At 40.6% G+C, this 24369-nt stretch overlaps 1 protein-coding gene across 2 annotated transcripts; it reads left to right on the top strand.

Moving 5' to 3' along the window:
- Positions 1–610: 610 nt before the first annotated feature.
- On the top strand, positions 611–24293 carry IL1RL1 (interleukin 1 receptor like 1). Of its 2 annotated transcripts, XM_075137434.1 has the most exons (11): positions 611–670; positions 1550–1620; positions 3841–4042; positions 4341–4509; positions 4597–4759; positions 7350–7418; positions 9294–9426; positions 9516–9673; positions 17532–17675; positions 19573–19731; positions 23588–24293. In XM_075137434.1, exons 2-11 carry the CDS (start codon positions 1554–1556, stop codon positions 23932–23934), a joined length of 1611 nt encoding a protein of 536 aa, XP_074993535.1. In that variant the 5' UTR covers positions 611–670; positions 1550–1553; the 3' UTR covers positions 23935–24293. The 2 variants fall into 2 exon arrangements, with proteins under 2 accessions (XP_074993535.1, XP_074993626.1); XM_075137525.1 differs by lacking the exons at positions 17532–17675; positions 19573–19731; positions 23588–24293 and adding an exon at positions 11277–11716.
- Positions 24294–24369: the final 76 nt, after the last annotated feature.

The following is a 24369-nucleotide window of genomic DNA, read 5'->3' on the forward strand; positions in this document are numbered from 1 at the left end:
TCTAATGAAAGCAAGCAGCTCCTCATGCACGTTGTTTCTAGGAGCTCCCAGCTGGTCACTCGCTTCCCGTAAAAGGCATGGCACCAGCCTTGCTGTGACATTAATGCTGGGATGCTGCGTTTTCGGTCTAAACCTCATCTTTTCTGTGATTTGTGAGTATCCCTGCAAAATACCTACACTGAAATTCTCACGCTTTTCTCTTCCAATGCTAAGTTTTTTTATTATTTTTAAGAGTTTAAGAATAAGCCTCTGGATGTTATTAAACCTTCTAAAAGAAGAAACTTTCTTATCAATACAAAGCTAATGACATTTCTGAAAGCTCAAAATAGAGTTTGTTCTGGATTTCAGACTTGGCGCAAATGTAGGTCTCGATAAGGTCTGTCAATGTTTGTTTAGTCTGGAAATCTCTGGCACTGAAATAAAAATTCCTTGCAGTAAGTGTGACGACAGTACTCACCCTGCCTGTGCCTTTCTTGCCTATTTTTCACTACTCATCTTGTGCTCACTATCTGCAAGATAAATTATAATTTGTTTCTAATTTGGTTTCTCTTGAAAACTTATCTTGTATCTGGTTGTACCAGGGACCGCTTCTTCCTCATACACGATAGCAGAACCCACCGATCTGTGATCTGCAGTGAAGGACAGCATTCAAGCGAAGGGTTTATTAATGGTAAGTAGAATGCTTAGAGCTGTGTAGTATAGCTGGATTGCATGTCTTCTGTCTCCAGAGATATTCCTAGATTAGGTCAACTTAATGTCCTCGGACAAATAGCCAGTTTCTTTAATAAAGGAGTTTGCTGGAGAATGCCTGAGCCACACCGCGAGGTGTGAATTACAGCAGGTGCATATCAATTAGACACAAATGAAAACATCAGTGAGGCACAGGACCTGCCCTACTGCTGTTACATGAGTATAATATATGTCCCTTTACCTACCTTTCCAGTCCATTTCTTCAGTTCCTCTTCAGGTTAGCATTGCTGATGGCACTCACCTGGTTTGTTCTTACTGCTGAACACTTACCTAGAGAAGCTGTCACTGAAGATACCTCCACTTCCATAGAAAGCCAAAAAGGTGTTGTGCACCTAAGCAGTTAATTGGATGTAAGCTTAATTCAAAGCCAGGGTATATATTTTCAAATCCAGGATCTATTCTTTTCTAAATTGAGGTATAATTTTTCCATGCTTGACTATGAACAGAATGCCAATGTATACTTAGCTTCCTTAAAAAAGGGCAACCAAGCAAGAAGGGGCTGCTGTCTGAGGCCCACCATGGCAGAGTAATTCCCCCATCCCCATAAACTAAGTCATAACAGTAGTTTTCATGGAACATTAAATATTGCATTGATTATAGAACAAAGAGCATCATCTCAAAGCTGCAAAACCATTGCTACACACACACACACACTTTGTACAGAGCAGCTCACATGATGCAGTTTATCACTGCATGATACCATTATCTGTTAGTAGATGTACATCAGTACCATGGCAATAGCATAACTGATGCAGTCAGAGTGTATTCTGAGATATCAATGTTTTTCTTTTTGGTTTAGAAATATGATGGGGTATGTTCATTTGGTCTTCCTATCTACCTTCCTCTCGGTTTCCATGACATTCGAAACATGTAAGTCATATTTTAAAAATACTTTCTGATGAGGTTTATTCTGTAGAAATGTGTAGGCTGTTCCCAAATTGGTAATTTTTTTTTTTAAACCTAAAATTAGCTAGTTTACCTTAAGCCACAAATCACAGCTTAAAAACTAGCTTTATGTGTTTTCTTTGTATATTAAAATGCACCAACTACTGTCCATTTCTGTGACATTAAGTCTAGGTTCTACCTCTGCTCTTTGGCATCTCTGCAAGCAGAAAGAAAAAGTTTTTTTTGAAAGGATTTGAGAGTAGCTGGTGTTCCAGGCCCCACTGGGCAAAGTCTCCAAGAGCATGCTTAAATTGCACTGAACAGGACATATGCTTATGCACCCTGCTGAACCAGGGATGTAACTGGGATCTTTGCCCATTAAAAATGCTTTTTAATGTCCTGGTTTTGGGGGTGTTAACCCACAAGTGCAATGTCAAGACAAAACATCCTTGCGCATGGGGGATATTCAAAACAGTAAACTCTTTCTGACAGGTCAGCTCTGCTGGCCCTACAGTCATTTCTACCAGTGACACAGCATTATATAGCACTCACGTAGTTCTAGTCTCCAGCCGAGCTGCTTATTTGTCTGAAAAGTATTGTAAGACTTTCTCTCTAAATATTTTCCCGTATTTTCAGTTTTACAATATGAATGCTAAGTTTCAAATGAATTAGATTTATTAAGAGGCCAAATTCTGCTGAAGAATTTGCCAAGGTAATTTTCACTGATGTCACTGAGTTTAGATGAGGCCTCTCATTTTCTGTGTTCCCTCTCCTCCTCTATTTTTCCCTGAAGAAAGCTGTATTTCCAATGTGTTCCTCCTTCGGTGGGGCAATGCCTCCTTTCCTGACACCCCCTGATACGTCCCACTGTCTTTGCAAGGCTCATGGGTAGGAGTGCTGTTAAAATGATGGGGTTGGGGGTACTCATAACAGATGTGGCTAATTTAGGTGCCTGAATTCGTAAGCAAGACGACACGTAATGTCAGTGGAGATGGACCACTTCTTTAGAAAGGACCAGAGCAGAAGCCAAATGTTCACCATGTAGAGAGACTCACCACCTGATTTGTGCACCTATGTGTCTAAAGCCAGGCGGTGGCGATGCTCCCACAAAGTGTCATTTTTGATAGAGATTCTCTATTTTGGTTAGCTATTTGGTTACCTACTCTCATTTTCATGCTCACTTATCTACTGTAGCTCCTCTGCCAATCTCCATCTTTGTCCAGTCTCCATCCTTGCTTATTTTCTCATCTTTCTCTTCTCCAAAATGCAATATAACTTTCAGATTAGCGTTTCTGTTTTCAGCAGCCAGTTCACTATTCAGGTGCCTGGGTAATATCTATCAAAATTGCTTGATTCAAGTTTCTCTGGACCAGTTTCAGTATTCAAAAGTAGAAATATGCTCAGTTAAAAAAAAAATGTAAAAATTAGTGCCTTACTCCCAACTCCTTCCTCTTTCTTCTTTTGTGTGAGTGTGTGTGGTTTATCTTCCTATGCTTCTTATTTGCCTTTTATTCCTTTCTGGCATCTTTTCACCTTCCCATCAGACTCTTCCTTTCAGTCTGTTAATTTCTTTCTTTCTTTTCACATTTTTGTGAACTTCGCAGAGAAGCTCTTCTGGCTTTTGTCTTTTTTGTTTTTTTTGATGATCTTATCTACAGGCTTCCTCCTTCTACTAGTTTTTTCTTCAGTGAAAGAAAAAAATTCTTAATTTCCTTTTTCTATATCAAAAAGGCAGAGCAAGAGCTCTTTTCTGTTGTATAAATAAATATTAATTATACTGAAGTAAGGAAAGCTAACTTCATAGTACAGCATTAAAGACAGTGATTTTCTTTGTGTTTAAATTCCTGTTTTGAATAAAACCAGGATTTCAAGCAAAGATTTGCATAAGAAGTTCATTTCAAGAAATCACTGTTTTTCAATTAAAACCTCATATTTTTTAGTGTATCTCTGGTCTGAATTGTTTTTTTTTTCTTCTGTCCCACATGTTAATTATTATTTTTGCAAACAAATGACTCCATAACCCAAGGTAAACAATTTTTTTTCTTGAAAAAATCCAGTGAGAATAAGTTTGCTATATATAATCTCTGAAAACTCAAGGAACGTACTTAGAGGCACATGACTGATCCAGGAATGCCAAGTTCTCCTCCATCTCAGTGGGGCTAAGGTTTAATTAATCTGCGATTTTTATCTTTTGTTCATTTGCAGTCGATGCGATGGAAGGTGAGGCTTTAGTTATAAAATGTCCCCAATGGAGTTCATCTGTGAAAGTCACCTGGTATCACACGGATACTAACAAAGTAATTCCTGCAGAAGAAGAGGGATCACGAATATTTTCCTTAAAACGATTTCTTTGGTTTCTGCCAACTTCTAGAGAGGATTCTGGAAACTACACTTGTGTTATACATTTGTAAGTGCAACATGGAAAAGTGGAAGGCATAAGACTGGAAAAAAATACATGTTTTGATAATACAGTCTAATTATTATCTGCGGAAATTATGCCATTTTTTCATGGTGTACACCAATTCATGTAACTTTTCTGTCTGCAACTGCTGTTTTTATGACAGGTCGTTAAAAATCAATCTGTGTCTGAACTACAGTAACCATCCATATGTTTATAAAAAACCAAATCTCACATTTGTTACAAATATTTAGTATAATCCATATAAAAATACTATCATTGACATACCTTTATTTCATTTTTAAAGTTCAAATAACGGCACAAAGTCGTGCAACATGAGTGTGCAGGTGCATCCATACAAGCAAGGAATCTGTTTCCCAAGTCAGATTCGTTACCCAAATGACACTGGAAGAGGAAAAATTGTTTGTCCTACAATTGACAATTATAAGAATGCTACTATCATCCAGTGGTATAAGGTAAATAAAACCTTGATAGTGCCAGTTGTAGATCAGATTACCGTGAGAAGCTATTTGCAGCCAAATAAAGAAAGTTTTCTTTTCCAGGACTGCAAACCTCTTCAGGGAGAGAGATACTTCAAGGAAGAAAAATATATTTTTATTAACAACCCAAGAAAGGAGGATGATGGTTATTATACTTGTCAATTTATCTACACTCATAAAGGAAATGTGTTTAATGTATCAGCCACAAGGATTTTCATAAGTAAGGGTAAGACAGACGTTTTGTACCTTGCTAGGATAAAAAAGGCTGATGTCTGCTTAAAGCAAAGGAAGCTCCTTTTGTACGTTAAAGAGTTGGTTTGTTTTATCTTCTTAATGAAACTTTAGATCAGCTTTTTTAGGTGAATTTTGTGGATGAGGATCCAAATGGAGCAAGATGGGAGTAAATTCAGACCTGGTCACGTTCAGCTTTTTGCTAAGAGTCTCTGACGACTCTGGTTACATCCTGTGGTTGGTAGAGCTGTCTGGTAGCACTTATTTCTGAAATGAAGAGTTTCCTCAGTGGGATGCCACAAAGCTCTGCTTTCTATTTGTTCGAGAGGAGAAGAATTTGTAGCTGGTAAGGATCATCTGGTGGTCATTGGATCACTGATGTGTTGATGGCCTAGAACTCAACACCTTCTGGTCCATCTTGACTAGCATTTATTTGATAGTACAGCTGAAAAAACTTTTAGATTTGTCTTGAATGAGACAAAATGACTGAGAGATATACATAGACAGAAAATGAGTGGAGTTCAATGATTACTGTGTCTTTGTTACTTTGAATGCAGCCAACATGGCTGAGATGTGTGGACGTTGGGGTGCCTCTAAGATGCAATCTCCTCAGGGAGGCTTTATATTTGGATGGTGGTCAGGGGAAGAGCATGCAGCAATCAGCAGTTCCAGATTGTATCAACTTGCAAGACTTCAAAATATGTCTTCAGTTCTGCAGAATAACAGTCAGAAGGGTTGTTGGTGTTTGGGGACAAGGGGGGTTTGTTTTTGGTTTTGTTTTTGTTGTTTTTTTTTTTTTTTGTTCCAAAAATAGATAATGTTAATTTGCAGACTGACATCAGATCTTTTTGCTGTGGGGAGGCACCCAGCTTTGTGGGCAGAATGCAGATTTGGAGTGTAGGAGCCTTCATTCCAGTGTTTGCTGCTGTGTCCAGATCTCAGTAGCAGAGTTTGTTCTGATTATTCTGAGCTGGGCAGAAGACAGATTTGAGCTGAGACCTTCTACAGTAGCTTAGGAGGTGTCGTGCCTTTCCTCCCCCTCTTCCCTGTAATACCCTGTTGGGCTACATGACACTTCTCTGACTAGCATTTTTGTTTGAATATACTTTCATCAAAACTTCACTGAGTTGTCAGGAATATTGTTGTGTCTGGGTTATAATGAAAATTGCTGGGTTTTATTTGGCACAAAGGCATCCAAATTTACAAAAGCCTTTGTTACAGCCAGACAGATTACTTCATTTTAAAGTTAACTGACTTTTTCTTTTGAGATCATTGGAGAAAGAAGGGATTGCAACATAACATGTGAAATCTGAGCTGGGTCTGTCATGTCTGCTCCAGTTTTTACTAAATTCAAAGTACTTAATGACAACTTCTTTGTGTTTTCATCAGACCTTAAAATTAGTATGCTGATGAGTGGAGCTGTTATGTTTTGATAATATTGGCTTATGATGTACATTCCTGTTGCCTTGTGGATCCACACTGACCCAGAGGACCTTCTGCCTCTGAATGGTGGCAGCAGCATAGTCGGCTAGCTAGGAAGTTACTTTCTCCTGACTTCTTTTTTACCAGATCCAGCTAATGAAAATTAGAAACAGTTAGGATGGGTAAGGAGAACTGCTTTTCTGGCAGCCTGGGAAGCAGGGGGTTAAATGAGTTCCTGCAGATTTTTTAGGGAAATATGGTTATGTGTTTCACAGAGGTGCCTTGAGGTGGAAAAGCTGAATGAGGGAAAGGATAGCAAGCAATGTGTTTGGAGTGGGAAATATGAGACGGTATAAAGGGCAAGAAAAGAAGAAAAATGCATCAAGGGAACAAAATCTTAAAGATCTGAATACCTAATTCAAGTCAAGCAGCTGGATGTAGTTTGGACCTGTCCATAACAATTATTAATGGGGATGGAAAATAAACAGGTCAAAGGAAAAGTAGTGTTCCTTCTAAAACGTAATCATAAGGGATGTTCAATGTCATGGCAGACTGGTGTAATGGGAAGCAGTTGTGCGCGGCAGCGGTGCGCAGACAGTGGAGAGAGAGGCCGGGAACCAGACGCGCTCGGCTGCCAGGCTGCAGAGGTGGGGGAAACAGAGGGGAACACGGGCGGGCAGGCAGCTGCGGGCTAGAGGGTCCCCAGTTCAGATGCTGCATGAAAGCAGATATTCACTGTTTCATATCATGGATATGAGTAATGTCTCAAATGTCTGAAGGAATTTCTTTATCTCTTTTTAAAAACAAGGTAGGCAACTGAGAAAATACACAAACCTATAACTGCATTTACTTTTTTCCCCACTCAGCAGCTAAAACAGTACTTGAGAAACTAAAAATTTTCCTTGCTTTTTATGTACAAAGGTAAAAATTACATACATGGGGAGAAAATACTTAAACTATTAACATGTACAGACTCCCCAGGAATGGTCATAGAAATTAAATCAGATGATCCCAAGAGACATGTGAAACACTGATGTAGTGTTAGTTTGCAATTCTGCTTTGGGATCTTAAAATATTAACTGTACAGATTATAATCATTATCTTACAAAATGCTGTTTCACAACTTTTGATATATGCTTTCTTTCCCTTCTTAATTTCTAAAGCAAAACACTCACCGCTACCTCCTCAAATTTTATTTCCAAAAGATAAAGGTGTAAAAGAAGTGGAGCTTGGTAAGTACGGACTTTAAATTGCTTTTAAATTAACATTTTGTGATGGCCTAGCAAACATGGGGATCTTAAAGAAGATTTAATGATGGAATTTTTCATTACATTTTTGCATCATGATGTTTACCAGATTTAATTCACCCCAGGCACAGTGGTGTGAAATAAGGTATAACTAATAGGTTATTTAGGTATTAAGCAGCAATTTAAGGGGATTTAAATAACCCATTCTACCCTTATGGGATAGACTAGGATTACTCACACGGTCAATTATTAAATCTCAGCTGAAGGGGTGACAGCTTCCATCCACTTCAAAGAGGGCTTTAGCTAAATCCCTTGAAACTGCTTGATGGTACCCCTAAGAGAGAAGGATGGACTATTCTTGCAACTACAGATACTCCTTGTTATTTGCAGTTCTGGTCTGGAGACAGTGGCATCTCTGCTGATGAATGAAGGAGAGCAAGGGACTGGTCGCTGGCCCTGAGGCTGTGGAGCACTGCCTGGCTCATGTCCACGTTGGCTAGTGTTGAGCAGACTTGTCTGGTTGGAAGATACCGAGAGGGCTGGAAGACGGGACCAAGGAGTGAACTTAGAAATAGCAGGTTGGAGAGCCTGTGATGCAGAGCTTGCTCCCTGGCTCCCTTTCATTTAGGGCCATAGATCTTCTCAGTAATTCTGATTTACCCTGCGTAACTTGCAGCATCAGAGCAAGGTGCTTGTGGTAACAGTAAAAGCCGTCTAGGGTTTTTGTGTAGTCAACGGAGAAAGGTGGACCTCTCCAGAAAGCGACTGAGCCCACCTGAAACATAAATAGGTAGCCCAGGATACCTGTCTCCCAGGGCAGGTGGGATGAATCTGGGCCACTGGGAGATGGGATCGCAATTACCACTCCACTGTTTGTGTCCTACAGCAAGACTGCTGTGGAAGCAGGTACTGCAGGGGCCAGGGCCCCTGCCTGAGGTGCCACATACTCAGAGACTTGTTGACTCGCATTCCCGTTCTTTTTTTCCTCTTTTCCCCAGTTGCTTTGTCACTCAGACTTAGATGATCTGTGCTCCAGGACCACCTTTCCCTAATAAGACGGTCAATCTCTAGTGCTCTGTGGGCTCTGCCCACCCCTCTGGGACAATAAGTAATGTGGCACTACTTGCAAGGAGCAAATTTACTTTACATTTGAAAACTATTTGCTGTGCTGGATCTATTGTCTCCTATTTGCAAAACTGAAGGGATTTCTCCATGCTCCCTAATACCAATTCAGGATGCAAGTCATAAGATTTGTTAATCTTATCTAAGCCCTGCTTAGATGCAGGTTTACATGGAAGTAATTTAAAGTGTTTTAATTACACCTCCTTTCAGTGCAACAGTGACTCTTACTTTGGAATAAATATTTCCTAATGACAAATACTTAATAAGTCATTTCCTGTTTTAGTTTTGCTTGGACTGCTCTACTTTACTTTTGTCCAGCTTGAATAAAATCCAAGATAAGAGTCTGCACACAAGACTTATGCAAAATATATACTGAAATTAAATTATGTTATTTCCATGTACATTTGTGTGTAAACCAGCATTTACTTTTCATGTTCCTCAATAGCTGATTACATGGGTTAAGCGTCACAAGTAAAGTCTACATTGCCTTCATCTTAACAAATATAAATAATTCCTTTTGTAATCCTTGGTGTTGTATTAGACCGTTTGTTAAAATCTCTTTTTACTGTGTCTTTTTGAGTCTCTTCTACGCATCATTTTCTCAGCAGAAAAATATGTCAAAATTGTTAAGACAAAACTCACAGGTGGTATGAAGATTTGTAGAAAAAGATGTTAGGAAAATAAAATTATGCTTGTTTTTCATCAAGGAATGTTTACAACTCTCCGTATCTTGATTAGGTGCTCCTCTGTCTCTGAAATGTCAGGCCCGCCTGGGGATTAAGAAACAGCCGATAGCTGTTGTCAGCTGGCATGTGGATAACATCCCCGTGAAACACTTAGATTTTTCAAGATTTCGTGAAAAAACTCATTTGTAAGTACATATAACATGAATAACCTTTCTTCTACGCAAACTGTGCCTAGCCATTAAAGCCAAAGGTACCAGCTCTTTCCCTCTCTTAGTTTTGAAGGACGTGAGCAAGAATATTACAGAGAGACCACTTTGCATATTACTGAAATAAAAGAGGAGGATCTGCAGGCAAATTTCACATGTGTAGCGGTGAACGAAATGCACAACACAAAGGCCACGGTGACGTTACAACTCAAAGCACAATGTGAGGGTAGGATTTTTTCATTTTGTTTTCTTATACTTTGCACTGTTTGAAATATGTTGGTGATTTTGTTTTATTATTTGTTTCTGTTAGTAAGAAAGTTTCTGCTAGTAAGAAGAAAAGCCAGTCTATTTCCTCCCTACATATTCAAGCCAGTGGAAAAATTCTTGTGGCTTCATTAAGTTATGAAAGTCCTTGGGGTAAATTGTGCTGGGGGGAGGGCATTACTCAAATGGTATCAGTGAAAGATTAAGTATGCAGAGCAAGACAGTGTATCAGCCCTGTGATAAGAATATCCTGTTTCTAGGATATTTCTGCTCGGTGACAAATTCCCCTTGCCTTGAAGGCATGCGCTACATTTGGATTTGAAGCACACCGGTATAGTGCAGTCTGCTCTACAAGATACTCGGGCTGTAGAGGATCCTTTACAGATGAGAGCCGGGCAAGGAACTGACCTCTCCTTTGGTCATCAGCGTTACAATGCATTGTGAGGAGCAGAGATTCATCTTCTTTTGAGTATCAAACTGTTGTTTCTACTGCAGAACCATGGCAGAAAATAGGCAAACTTTAAAAGAGTTTCAGCTGCCAGTTTACCAGTTTGCTTGCCTTCCCTCCCATACCACATTCACTGTGGTGCCTTGATTTTTGACTGAATGTTAAGTGGCGTGACTAACTCCTGAGATGTCTGGCTTTATCCTCTCTCCCTCTGAGCACCACTGTGTTCACTGTGTGCCACACAGAGGTGTGTGAATAACACTTCGAAGGTTTTCCCTTGGTTTTGTTTTTAAATTCATGATTCTAGTAATTTCTGCCAGAGAAGGAAAATTGAGGACAGTTAATGGTGGGGACTGGGATGGTCTTTAGCTCCTATGGGAATTTTTTTTTAATAGGGATAGCCAGATCCCTGAGAAAGCACTGTCACCAGCACCACTGAGTTTGATTCTTATGGCAGAAAATGTTATTGTGTCTGTGAAGGCACAACAAGAAGCTGCGGTCAATGGTTTCCTTTCTTATCCCTTCAGATGTGCTGAACCACCAAGGATCTTGAGAAGAAATCCCAAGGTCTTTAACAGGGTTTAGTTTTCTATAAAAGAATGCTGGAAAAAGTAAAATCAAGTGTATTGTGATCACAGGCTGTGCACAGCTCCGTGTCCTGCAGTATTCTTGACTATTTGTAACTTCCTACAGGATTATGGCTTCAAAGCACAGACCTGTTACCTTGCCATAGCCTAGACTAGAAGGGATGTAGGTGAATTATAACAGAGGATGAGTCACCATCCAGCAGGACAGCACCCGTTCCCCAGAGGAAGGTGGCAGGAGATGTTTTGGTTGGATATTACTAAATGAGTGCAAGCGTAGCATCACTCAGGAAGCTGGAAACACATCAGCTCTGCACTGAATTATCTGAGTGTGGGAGTGTACTTGCAATGAGAGGGAAGGAAACTGAGTAACAGTTCCTGCTCACTCTAGTTCAGGCAATACAAGTCCTTTATGGGCCCCATATTACAAACTACATGAAGGAAAGAGTGTATTTTATATTCTGTATTAATCAAATGATTCATTAAATCTGATTTCTATTGTAGACAACTGTTATTTTGTTTTTTATCCATAGGTCTTCAGTAAACGTTCATGAAAGCTCTTGACTGTGACCCCCTTTTGCTGCTGCCTGTTTTGTGTGGATGTCTGTCCTCTCCTCCTTGTTGCTGCTATTGTCAAGATGCCTGCTTCTGCTGCTCAGCATTGTTGGTGTAAGCAATGCTACATCTAAAAATGGTTGTGCTCTGCTTTAGTTTTCTTCGCTCACTCCTCACACAGCTGAGCAATATTTATGCTAAAACAATGACAGCTTGCCTCTGAGTATAATAAAAATGCTGTAGGGTTTTCTTACGCCTCACATCTTGTAAATGTGTAATAAAAATGTGTACTCCTTTTTTGTGTTTTGTTTGTTTGTTTCTTTGTTTATTTTTAATGAAAACAACTAGTTGTGGGGTTTTGAAATATGCATTTGTTCCTTAGTCTTTCTCACAGCACAAATTGTGTCTGCTAGCTACTATCCTGTTAATGTGCTTTTTACACAAGTTCCTGCTCTGTATTCTGACTTTTTTTTCAGGGCATTCAGTATGGGTTACATTCTCATTATTTGTAGCACAGATCTGTGAGAGGAAGTAAGAGATTAATAGGTGTTCTGCCACTTACTACTCAAATCAGTCAATTTTGGGGTCATTTAATGAACTAGATAAACAGTGTTTAGCTGCCCAGGTGACAGATTAAGGGAGGAAGCAAAAATGCTGTAAGCAATTGCATTAGAGTTGCTGTTCAGTCTTACAGCAATAGTCTCTGTCTTCAAAAACCTGCTGAATGAATGATTTGGCTCACCACATGGAAATTTTCAATGGTAACCAGGAATTAAATCTATTTTCCTGAGTCATAATCAAATACTTTAGGTCTTAGTTCACTGTTGGTAATATCATTATAATTATCTCTAGCAATTTACTTTGATAACAATTGCAATCCACACAAGAATAAAAAATTGCCAGAGAGGAGTGACGAGAAAAGGAGGAGTGAGTTTCACAGTCAAGAGTAAAAAAAAATACTCCCTTAATACTGTCAGGAATGGATGTCATTGGCAAAGTTGCTTGACATTCCACAGGGAAAAAAGTATATTTTCCAGTTTAGGATATATGCTGTGCACACACGTATATATTGACATATGTGTGTGAAGAAAAGTGCTGTATTGTAAAAAAAGTGTCTGTCTCAAGTGTCTGTCCCAAGTGCCTTTTCACCTATCTTTTTAAATAGGAAATATATGCTGCTAAGAGAAGCTGATCAGCTCTTTAGAAATGAGCTACATGACCTACATACCTCAGTTATCAAGAGTAATGCAATGCAGTCAGCTCCTTTTGGTGTGATTTGGTGGTATCCAGACTATGCACACTATGTCTTTTGGACACAGACAAATCAGGCAAATTCTTTAACAGGAGAATTTAATGAGGATTTGGCTATGAATTTTGACAGTCTCTGCAGCTATGTTCTTGCCTCCATTAGGAGGTGCTAATGTCCCTGCATCTTTCAGCTGCTGCTGCTGCTATGTTCAGAGGTTGCTTCTTCTCCTGCTGAGAAAGATCTTTCTATGTTTTTTCTCATCCACCCCCTGCCTAGTCTTTGATCACCCCTTGTCAGTATGGAACCCATCCTTCCACACTATTTCCCATCCTTTCTCTCCCCTCATTGCCTGAAGCTGTTTGGTATCTTCTGACTGCTTCACCAACACTTGTTCATAAACACATTCTTCATGTCTCATAATACCTCTTTACAGAAAATATAGGCTGTCTCATTTCCTCCAGACCTTTCAGTCCTGTATCTCCCTTTTTAATTCCAGAGATGGTGATCATCCCATATTTTGCATTCTCTCTCTGCCACAAGACATATCCTCTCATGTGCTCTGAGATCATCTGCGTAACTTGTGTGGTGTGCCTCTGGTCACTGTAAGGCTAAGGAATTTGCAACAACTTTTAATTCCCTTTTCTTTCACCTTTCCTGACAAAGATGTAGCTCGTCTTGCTGGACACCTGGCAACAGACAGTGACTCTGCCTGCCAGACTACTCCCAGTTGCCCTCCACAGCTGGTTGGTGCGTCTCACTCTGGAAGATGCCACCTTTCAGGAACGAGAAAACTAATTGGCTACACCATTCACACCAGTTCAGCTCATTGATAGCTGCAGTGGATCAATGCTCACAAAAGTAGCTCTGCTGGCAGAGGAGGGGAAGCTGTTAGCTCCCAAGACAGAGGCAATGACAAGTAATTGGAGAAACACTGAAAGTATTAATTCCTCCTACCAGCAGATCTGGGTCAGGACAGGAACGTCCCTTCAGCATCCCCTTTAACCTGTCTGCTAGAGAATACACGGGCTGTCTGAATACCTTCCAAGTCCTTCCCTTTTTATTAATATATAAGCTGCCACTGGCTTTTAGTTCGTTGTCTTGATTCAGGGCTGGTTAAATAACTGGAGGTGGCTTTTCATGTGTTTGACCCACAAGCATCATCTTATTTCCCCCTGAGCATTTCTCAGTTCTCTTCACAAGGAAGTGTAAAATGCCCAGAGGACCACAAATCTTTCTGGTGTGAACCCTCTTATCTGGAGAATGCCAGAAATTCCAGGAGAGAGGAGAGATAAAGTTCAGCCCACAACATCAGCTCTGTTCTTCCTCAAAGATATTTAACGCCAAACCTAACCTTTTGGCTCATCTTTGGCAGAGGGATGTGGACAGGAATTCCAGACCCAGATCTCTGCTCTTAGTGTCTGGAAGTGCGTCCACCTTAGAAGCCAGAGAAGTTACAAAAAACTGCTGTTCTTCCGGAGTTTGTCAGGAAATCCTTCAAATGTTTCTTTCTGACTTGTTTTCTCTGGCCCCTCAAATATTGTTTCTTGTGAGTTGATAGTTCTGTATTCCCATTGCTCTTGAATATAAATAAATAGTATTAGAAGACAGTCTACTCATGAACTCTCTGCCGCTAAACGATGCAGCAAAAAGTCAAACGGAACAACAGGATCTGTTCAACCTTGCTCAGGGCCTTCAAAAATGGCTTCTGGCCGATGCCCCTATTGTGCTGAAGATAGCTGATTTATTCCAGAGAAACGAGAGGCTGAGTCAGCCCTCCCGGGAACTGAACCTACTCTTCCAGAAAGACCCCTGTGGGGTTCTTGTCTGACGCTTTACAAGCTGTATAAGCATAGGAAATCTATCACTTCTTTTCCAGCCTTGATCTAATCAGTGCAAAACCAAATGTAAACAGTGTGTTTTTAGGGTCGTAGTTCAGAAGTTGTTGTTGGAACCTGTTTCTTTTCTACATGTTTTATAGATACTTACGCAATGCATTACAACAGTATTTGTAATGTCGTGGCAAGCACACTCTCAACAAATGAAGCAATAAGAAATAGTGGCAATCTCTGATCCTTGGGTCGTCTTCACCAGGTAGTGGAAGAGGTTTCCTGATTTTGTCTCTGTGTGTCTGTGTTTGGAAAATGGATCAAATCATAAAATTTGAAGGGGTCCACAAGGACAAAGTTCCTTCGTGGGCATCATGTGACACTGTTAAAACTACCAAATGGCCAAACTTCACCGTAAAAGAAACTGGTTGTTTTCTTGCCCACTTCAATCTTATTGGAAGGTGGTTTCCCCAGATCTCCTAGTTCTGTGAGGTATGCTTCATCACATGCCTGATGTTTCTTTCTCCTTTCAAATGGCAAAGAAAAAAACAGGAAGAGTGTGAAAATCACATCAAATTTACCTCGCATCCTACCAGAGGAAAGGGAAAATGTGCTTGTAAACTCTTTATTTATATACCTTTTCAGTGGAATTCCTCAGACACTAATATTTTTAGGTTGCCTCGTAAGTACTATTCAATACACTGCCTTATTCAACCTCTCCTGGAGAAGCCAGGGAACCTGTAATTTTCCGTATGAGAAATTCTTCACTGCTAAGTATTTTATCTTATTTCATTCACTTAGTGAGTGCCAAGTCCAAGCGAAAGCTCTGAAATTGCTCCTTGGTGGTGGTCAGTGCCTTCACCTGGTAGCAAACTTACTGGCTGTACACAATCTGCAGCATTTGCCAATCTGTCTTGCTGTCTCTTCTGCAGAGGACATGGAGACTGGCTCTTCAGCCTGCTGTAAGATGCACCTCCTCAAGTGCTGGCGAATGGCCTGCTGCTGCATCACATGTGTCTTGTATGTGTTTTGCAGGCAGAGGGAGGAAAAGCCCTGAATGCCCGGTCCCTGCTCTGAAGGCTTGGCTGGGTGGAGTTGCTGCCAGTACATGTAATCACCCTCCATGGGTTGAGATGCTGTGAAGGGTCTTTACAGTGAGGGTGCCAGAGCTGACCTCCATGTTTGTATTGCCAGAATGCTTGTATTTAAATTTATACATGGTCAACATTCAAAGGAATATTTCTTTCCTCAGCTAAGATAATTCTGAAATTGCACCATACCTCGAATCTCATGGTAACACTGAAGGGATACATGCTTCTAGAGATATTCCAAGCCAGGGCATGGCATCTGGCAATTATCATATTAGCTATATCATAGTAAAATAAAAATAGACGGGTCCTTTTCTGCAGATGTGATGAACAATCTAGACATTTTCATGTGCATTTTCCTTTGGAGGTAAAAGTCCATCACCCAGTTCAACACCTCTGGAGGTATATTTTTTAATCCAAATAATTTCAGTGATCTGAATCACAGAAAAGTGCCCAAAACGCTTACATTATTGCAGCTATAGGATGATGAGTTGTCATACTGGGCAGGAATAATTAGGTAAAGAAGATGGACTGCAATGGAAATTTCTCAATGGGGTTAGTTGTCAGAGAAAAAATGTACATGGAACTGCTCTGAGTCTACATGTTAAAACCAAGTCGACTAGATTTAGGTATCTTTCATTTGCTTAGGAACAGATTTCTACTGTGAGACAATTGCCATTAATCTTCCCTCCAAGGAAATAATGAATCCTCTTTGTGTAACTGCTGTATAAAGTCTTTGATATTTTAATTTCAAACTTGGCTATCTGGAATTCATAGTGGTTTCAATACTGAATCCTGGGTGAATTCAATATGTCCAGGACATAGGTCAGAAGTATCTTCTTCAGCTTTGTGGCTGTAACAGTCTGTGGATTAAGCTTCCATCTTTCTAGTTTGGAGAGAGTAGAGTACGAAATGACCTTGCTTCTACCTCCCATCGTCTCTTGCTGCAGCAGAACTAGATGCCATCTAGACGATGCACATATCTAGATTGACTTCTGCTCTGTGAATCACAAAACAAGAGGAAAAATGGGCTGTTGCAGAAATGCGGCTACCTGGGTTGTGATAGAAACGTAGCTCTCCCCTAGAGGAGTGATCATCACGATCTTGTCCCAGACTAGCTGTGTGCATATGATAGCACAGAGCTGGTGACTGCCATCCTTATAGAGTCATACAATCACAGAACGGTTTGGATTGGAAGGGACCTTTCAAGGTCATCTGGTCCAACCCCCCTGCAATGGGCAGGGACATCTTCCAACTAGATCAGGTTGCTCAAAGCCCCATCCAACTTGACCTTGAATGTTTCCAGGGATGGAGCATCTACCACCTCTCTGGGCAACCTCTTCCAGTGTTTCACCACCCTCATCATAAAAAATTTCTTCCTTATATCTAGCCTGAATCTATCCTTGATAAGTCTTCATCTCTGAGGTGGAAGTGCTCAGATTCAAGAGCTCTTGCATGAGGGAAGCTGGAATTAAAGTGGGTGGCTTCCTTCCTTTCCCAATTTTCCTTAATCGTCATTGCTATTTTATGCTCCTTGACCCTCTTCAAAGGAAAAGGCGGGAGACAACATCATCTGCCTCCAGCACAGTTTATTTTATTTTTGTGACCAGGATGTGTTTTCCTGCTTGTTTTGCGTACTTTGTTCTTATCTTATAGATTTTATTATTTGCATATGTTTCTCTGTCCCCTATGCCAGAAGCCTCCGCTTGTCCTTTTGTGGACACTTAGCGTTGTCATGCGTAGGCTTAGATGCCTTACAAAATGCTTGAACATGGTTGCTGGTTGTGTTATTAACAGTTTTACAATGTTACAAAATACTTAAACATCATTGTCAGCTGTGGTATTTAGTGTAGGTAGGTCTGGATACAACGGAAGTAAATATTAATTCCATACTGCTTAGTATGCTTCTAGTTTAGGGGTCTCTGTGTTGGCTACACCAGCTGGGGAAGGAAAAAGCTTTGTCATCTCCATTGTGAGCTCCTTAAAGCTGTGACAGAAGTAAGGATATGAGGGGCTTCAGCCCACAGGTTAACTTCTCTACAGCTAACAATATATTCCTCTTCTTTGCAGTGGGTCTTCCTAACGTCCTCTTGATTGTAGGATCTCTAGTTCTGCTAGTTGCAACAGCAGTCTCTGTCATACTTTATCAGTCCTTCCGAGTTGATATCGTCCTAGTGTATCGGGAGATATTTCAGCCCTACTCAGCCAAGGATGGTGAGTAAGAATTGAGCAAGAAAGCTTAAAAAAAGGAAAAAGGTAAACCATATGGAAATGGATTTATTTGATAGTCGCTTACTAACTTGTATGACACCTGAGCCTGATCCTTTGCTTTCTCATGCCTTCTGAAATTATTTAGATAAGAGGGGACATACATAGCTCTGGTAGTGCTTTACCTTCCCCTATTTCCTGGGTTCTGTAGTGATGTGTTATATAAAAGAGGGATTCAGTCCTGGTTTCTTATTTTTTTAACAAAAATATTTGCCATGAAACATTGAATGACAGTGAAAATCTGATTTACAGTGCTATTAACTGTACTTGTTATGTACTCTCTAAAGCGAAGGAACCAGCCTGCTGGTTAACAGGTATGTGTTAGAGCAAAACAATTTTTATAAGCCAAAGAAAAGGTATCAATATTGTGGAAGACACTTTTGGGGGGAATACATCCCATCCAACTTTAAGGGTGGACTTCAGCTCAAGATTAAGACTAAATTTAGTCGCACACAATGAAGGTGCAGACATGCAAGTTCCCGTCGTAGACATGAAACCTGGAGACCTGGGGCTGGGTTCAGCTCTCTAACCATAAGCAGCTAGTGCTGCTGGAGCTCCCTTAGGGCTTACGAGAGACCTGAACCCCTCTGCAGGGGCAGCTGAAGGGCAGGCAGTGCCTAATGACACTATGTGGTACATGTTTTTAGGTGACCAAATCCAGCTCCTCGTCAATAAAATCAACACAGCTACCCAGGCACTGGGACCTTGTGTCAGTGGTGTAAACATGGGCATCTAGAGTCATTTCGGATGGCCAAAAAAATGAACAGATAACACAGATCTGCCGGATGTTGCAGACTTCTGGAGCAGGGCCTGGAGGTCAGGCAGGGTAACATAGGAAGTCTCAAATGGCACTAGATGCCTATGTTTAGGCTACTCAGCTGGGCCCTTTGCATTCACATGGAAGTAATCTGAATCACTCTAGAATCCACTAATTGCAATGGCTAATTCCACTGATTGTAGCAGGAGTTTAGACACCTAGCTTTCATGTAGACACCTAAATTTAAATTTTTTAAATCTGAAGCTGACTCCTACCACAGATGTCTGCATGGTAGATATCTACAGCTGATCTAGTTACTTATGCTCTCTTTAAAAAGGAAAGAAGTATGCTCTTTAGGGCAGTTTCCATTTAAGTATATTTTATGATTAAATGAATCAGACTCTGGAAATGCCTATTTCTTTTTTGTTGTAAGGATGGTCTGGACAAGAACCTCAGAGAGCAACAAAAGAAGGGATATGATCATCTCCACTGGAAAGAAAGAAATGAAGCATTTGGGATTAGAAAAAAAATGCTATAATGGAAAACATATTTGAGAGAAATGAAGAGAAGAGGGAAAGAAATATTTGACTTTTTACTTAGTTTTGACTGTAAGACTACTTCCTGAGTAAAGGAGCTTTTCTCTCAGAAGTATATGTTGTGGGAATGATGAGTAATTTCTTCAGGGTGGAAGAATTTAAGTAGAGTGTCTTGTCCTGAAAGACAAAGGCTGTTAACAGCCTGTTGTATTACTGAAATAATAAATGCTGAGCTTCATCTCTATTTCATGCTAATATGCATCGATCAATTGATATATATATACTTTGGGATACAGCCTTCACAATACAAAGGTCGGGTTCTCCAAAGTTACAAACACGCAGGACAAAACAGTTGAGCATGGAAAACACCAAATGTGCACAGTCTCTAATTTCCAAACATGCACCTCATGATATACATTATTCAGATTAGCAGGAACTTCTACTTAGACCAATTTCAAAGACTGATATTTTTATTTCTCTTCTCTCTTTTGCAACAGACAGCTCTAATTCATGTTAACACAATACACTTTCCTCTTGTTTTGCCTTACAGATGGGAAGATATATGATGCGTATGTTATCTACCCCAGAAGCCACACCAATGAAGCTAATTTTGTGGAATATTTTGTTTACCAAATCATGCCAGATATTCTAGAAAATAAATGTGGATATAAACTGTGTATTTATGGGAGAGATACATATCCCGGAGAAGGTAAGTTGCAGATCAAATAATGCACAGAATGACTTGTCAAGCTCGAGCAGATTGTGGTTCTAGTCCCTTTTAGGGGTATAGGAAGTCCCCTTATGTTCCTGAGCTGGCTGCTCATCTCCTCAGCAGCTGTGTGTCTGCTCTTGCAGGCAGGGTGACACAATGGCACTCTGTGCTTGCTGGTGTGCTAAGAAAAGCAAGCTACAGGGCGGGGACACGGATTGTTTATCATCTTCTTGGGTCATGCAGGAAATGCGACCCCAAGTGTGACTCTCTTAAACATACACCTGCTCTTTGGGTAGTGTAACTCTGCATAGCCATTATCTGGGCAAAGCCACAACCAAACCGTGCCTGAGTAGATCTACAAGACATGGAAGAGGAGAAAACCCCAAACTAAGTTGAGGAATTAACCTCGCTGTTATCAGTCAGGGTTTTTCAACCTGTTACGAGGGCGTTAGTGTCACAGGAAGTTCAGCTTCTGTTCATGACATGACCTACTTTCACTTCACACCATTCCCAGCGCTAATTCAGGAGGCGGTTGATATTCTTTATTCCCGCTTCCTTGTCTTCCAGAATGGAATCATGTTAATTAATTTGTGCTGATTTCCATATGGACACCTCTACGCTATCTCTTATGATTGCTGTCATCTATGTGCTATCTGCTTTCCTTCAGAGCTGACTTGTCTGTTTATTTTGTACTCTGGTTATTCCGTGGACCAGATCTTCTCTCCCTGTCAGTAAGCAGGCATGAAGCCAAAGCTGATACATTTTCTGTCACACATTTCTGAAATCATCTGCATCGGGCCGGGTGTCATTCACCTGCCCAGAGCTGAGCTGAGATCTTTGATGTCCTTCTCTTCTGGAGAGTGGCAAAAGTGCTGCCTGGCCTTGAGAAAACCCACTGCAACAAGAATGTAAAAAAAGCTGCAAGAGTGGCTGAGCCAGACCATTCCCAGCATGCTGGATCCAGAACAAAGAACTAACAGTAGCTCACAAAACTGTCAATGACAAACATTTATGCCACCTGTTCAGGTGATTAGGGACAGGGCAATGTTTTGATATGGCCACTGCTCTCAAACTGTGGTTTATGGATGGCAATCCTGAAGAAAACTGAGCACAGCATGCAGCTGAGCTGAAGACTGTGGGACTAACAAGGGCTCTAATAAGTTGGCTGAAAGCAAAGACGTTTTCACTGTACAAAGGCATGAATGGATGCCTGTAACCCAGGAGTGACAGACAGAAGGCTCACCAAACCAGCCTTGGACAGTGAGTAACTTTTGTTTGACTTGTTTGGTCTGATTTAATCAAAACTCTAAAAATGTCCTGAGCGTTGCCCATTGTCCTTCCTTTTCTCTTCTTGCCTACTTTGCCAGCCTTCTGCTTTTCTCTTCCTTGCCCACTTTCATGCCCCAAAATGCTTCCACTTGGGTGGAAAAGCTATTCCGAATCTGCCTGCCACTGGGAGCACTTAAAAGTTCTCTGCTTCCATGCAGATGGACTTTACCCATACACTCCTCACTCTTGTTTATCTTCTGATCCTGAGCCTTTCATTGCCTGGTTTCCAAATCCAAAACCTTACAATTTAAGTATGCTAAGTAGACTAAAACAGGAAATGCCATTTTGAGTTACTGAGATCCTTCCTGAACACGTATCATAGCATTTGATGAATCATATTTTTCACTGTAAAAATCCATGTATTTTCTGAGAAAAAATTTGCAGTGATGATATAAAATGGAATAATTTTTTCAAAACATGCTTGTGACTTTTAGTTCCAGAGCAAAGCTTTGTAACTTGAAACTTGTGTTCTTCCAGCAAAAAGGAAAGTTAAACAGAATGATTCAAGTGATAAACAGCACTGCATAGCTTTTAGACACCCATTATGCTTCCCTAAACTAGCAGTCTTTTTGTTTCCTGATCTTACTGATTAATAGTATTTTCTACAACCTAACAGTTGCCTGAAGAGGTGCAAATGTAAGTATTACCCAGCAAACCAAGAGTTTTCAACAACATCACCTTCTACTCCATTCTTCTCATGGTCTCATTGTCCTGCCAACTGCATTCCTTGCTGCAGAATCTTACCAAACACTGCCAGAGCTGCTGTATCTGTAATAAAATAACATAAGCAAGTAGCAGAGGAATGATCATACTTCACTGGAGCAATGTTCTGCGTAGCCAAGTGTCCTATCTTCAGCAGTGGCCATGGGCAAAAGACTGGAAAAGACTTTAAGAACAGGGCAAACTTATATTATACTTCACTAATGTACTCTCCCAGCAGTGTGTGGACTTCAGATGCTCGAATTATTGTGTGTAATAGCTGCTGGATTTTTCTTTCACAATATTTTCTGTCACTTTCTGAACTCATATAAACTTCTAACATTCACAAAACAGGTTGCAATGAATCCCTCGGTTAAAGTATTTGCAGCATGCCACCCCATCTTTCCTCTTGCCACAAGTATGCCATCAGAAGTCCAAATGGAGAAGTGAACACCTCCCCAGGTCCATGGTCTTTCAGTCCTGAGCACATTGGACTGCACCTCAAAACTAAGAAAGATGTTTTTTAAAGTGTTGTTATTATGGGAACTAAACGAATGACAGTAGCTGCTTACCTTAATTTTTCTCACCTTCCAAAGGATCTATTCTCCTAACATCAGAAAAATTAATGACAAAGAAGAAGAAAATGAAAAGAGTTTGAATTGGTGAACATCACGGAAAGGCCAATTATTTTCACAGAATATTCTTAGAGCCAAGAAATAGGATGGAGAAGTCATTGAATGGGTTCTCTTCCTGACCCAGGAGCTGAAAAAGCTGGGCCTCTCTGAGATGAGAAGACCCTTGCAATGGGCTGGCAGCCCCCATCAAAGGAAAAGAGGATGCATATGCAGCTGGCTGATGACATCTGCAAATCAGTGGCTTTGTTAAATAATTGTTACATTGAATTTCCTTAGCTCGGCTCCCACTTCCTTTCTTTTGGCCCAGCATCACATGTTCCCACCAAAACAACTCCAGCGTTCATTCCACAGGATGAAAGACCACAGGAAACTCTTCTAACTGGCATGAGCGTTTCACCGGACAGGCATTCATCTGCAGTGTTCCTCCCATAGACATCCCAGTAGGTCATCGAGAAAAGCAGCTCCTGGTGGCTTGATGTGGACCTTTCCAAGGTGGCACAGAAGTTTCTCCGATAGCATGCTGGCTCTTGAGTTTCCCAGGCTCAACACCTCCAGCATCACAGTCCCAGCTGTGGTTGATCAGCTCTCTCTAACGTGGCAGTGGGAAAAAGAAACACCTTTAGTCGTACTGACATACAAATGCCCTGCAAGTCTGGATCCACATCCGCAGGGCAGATGCCAAGCCAATGTACAGGTTAGCGTATAAATGAGCATGCTATAGCTCAGGAGAACTAACACTCCCTCTGCCGGTAAGTAAGCCTCTTAGAAGTAAGTCACTCAAAAGTCTCCAAATGACTAATTTTCATGGGTAAGTATTGCAGGATCAGTCTGTAAAGCACTAACTTGATAGAGCATGATTCCTTACGTGGACCCTATTGATCAAGCACAAATTTGATGCAATCCAGATCTACTGAACTTGACCCTAGGTTGCTGGATTAGAAATTCCTAACAATTCTTAAGAGCAGTGAAAATATTAATGTTTCAACCGAAGAAAACATTTGAAAGGAAAGCTTTGGTTTTTGGGGTTTGTTTTGGGATTTTTAAGCTCTTTTTCTGAGGAATAAACTGTACCAGACTGAAGTGAGACAGAAGTTATTTCTGGTTAAAAAGCAATGAAAATGAAGTGCCTAAACACAAAAGACTTTATAAAAGAAATTTCAGGGTCTCATAATTTTCTTGTACGTTCCTAGATACAGCCAGTGCAATTGAGAAGAGGATGCAGAAGAGCAGACGGCTGATCATCCTTCTAACACACCAGCTGATTAATTGTAAAGAACCTGCTTATGATCAACACATTGCTTTATACAATGCCCTCATTCAAAACGATACAAAGGTGATTCTGCTGGAAATGGAGACAATTGGGACTTATGAGAAGCTTCAGGAATCTCTTAGGTTTATTATTAAGCAGCAAGGTACCATCAAATGGAAAGAGCAGCACACTGTGCACCCACAGTCATCCAATTCTAAGTTCTGGAAACAGGTGAGGTATCATATGCCACTGACACTCAAGTCCTCGTACTCAGCTAATGCCGGGTGAACGGTGGGTCTAAGCAAATACTGGTACACTGTCAGGATGAACCACATGCCTGCAGCTCCTTTTCCTTTCAGTAGGTCCACGATTTTACAGCCTGGAAGTCTGGCTGTTTTTTTGAACCTTTTTCAGTCCTTCAGTTGAATAACAATAAAGTGAACTGATGGAGGAGGTCTGGGGAGCTGAGGGAAGTTTTTATAGATATGGGAGTTCTGTAAATAAACCATTTTAGGCCTGTATGCAGAATTTTGCATGTCACAGGAAAAAAAAATGTACCTATATTGTTTCTATATATATACTCATACATATAACGGAAAGTTTTGATTCTGAAGAGCTGAATGTTCTGCAGGTTTGCTTTACCTTTCTAATGCAGTTGTTCAAACATAAATGCCTTCTGTATTATTCAACTAGAAAGCATAATGTGTATTGTTCAAGTAGAAA

This window comes from Calonectris borealis, chromosome 1, assembly GCF_964195595.1.
Source record: "Calonectris borealis chromosome 1, bCalBor7.hap1.2, whole genome shotgun sequence".
NCBI classification, from domain to species: Eukaryota; Metazoa; Chordata; class Aves; order Procellariiformes; family Procellariidae; genus Calonectris; species Calonectris borealis.

Bases quoted from the DNA above. Each gene is read 5' to 3' on its own strand.
- IL1RL1 (XM_075137434.1), top strand. From the start codon at position 1,554: ATGATGGGGTATGTTCATTTGGTCTTCCTATCTACCTTCCTCTCGGTT. The intron at 1,621-3,840 runs GTAAGTCATATT...GTTCATTTGCAG, and splicing joins TTCCATGACATTCGAAACAT to TCGATGCGATGGAAGGTGAG. The intron at 7,419-9,293 runs GTAAGTACGGAC...TATCTTGATTAG, and splicing joins TGTAAAAGAAGTGGAGCTTG to GTGCTCCTCTGTCTCTGAAA.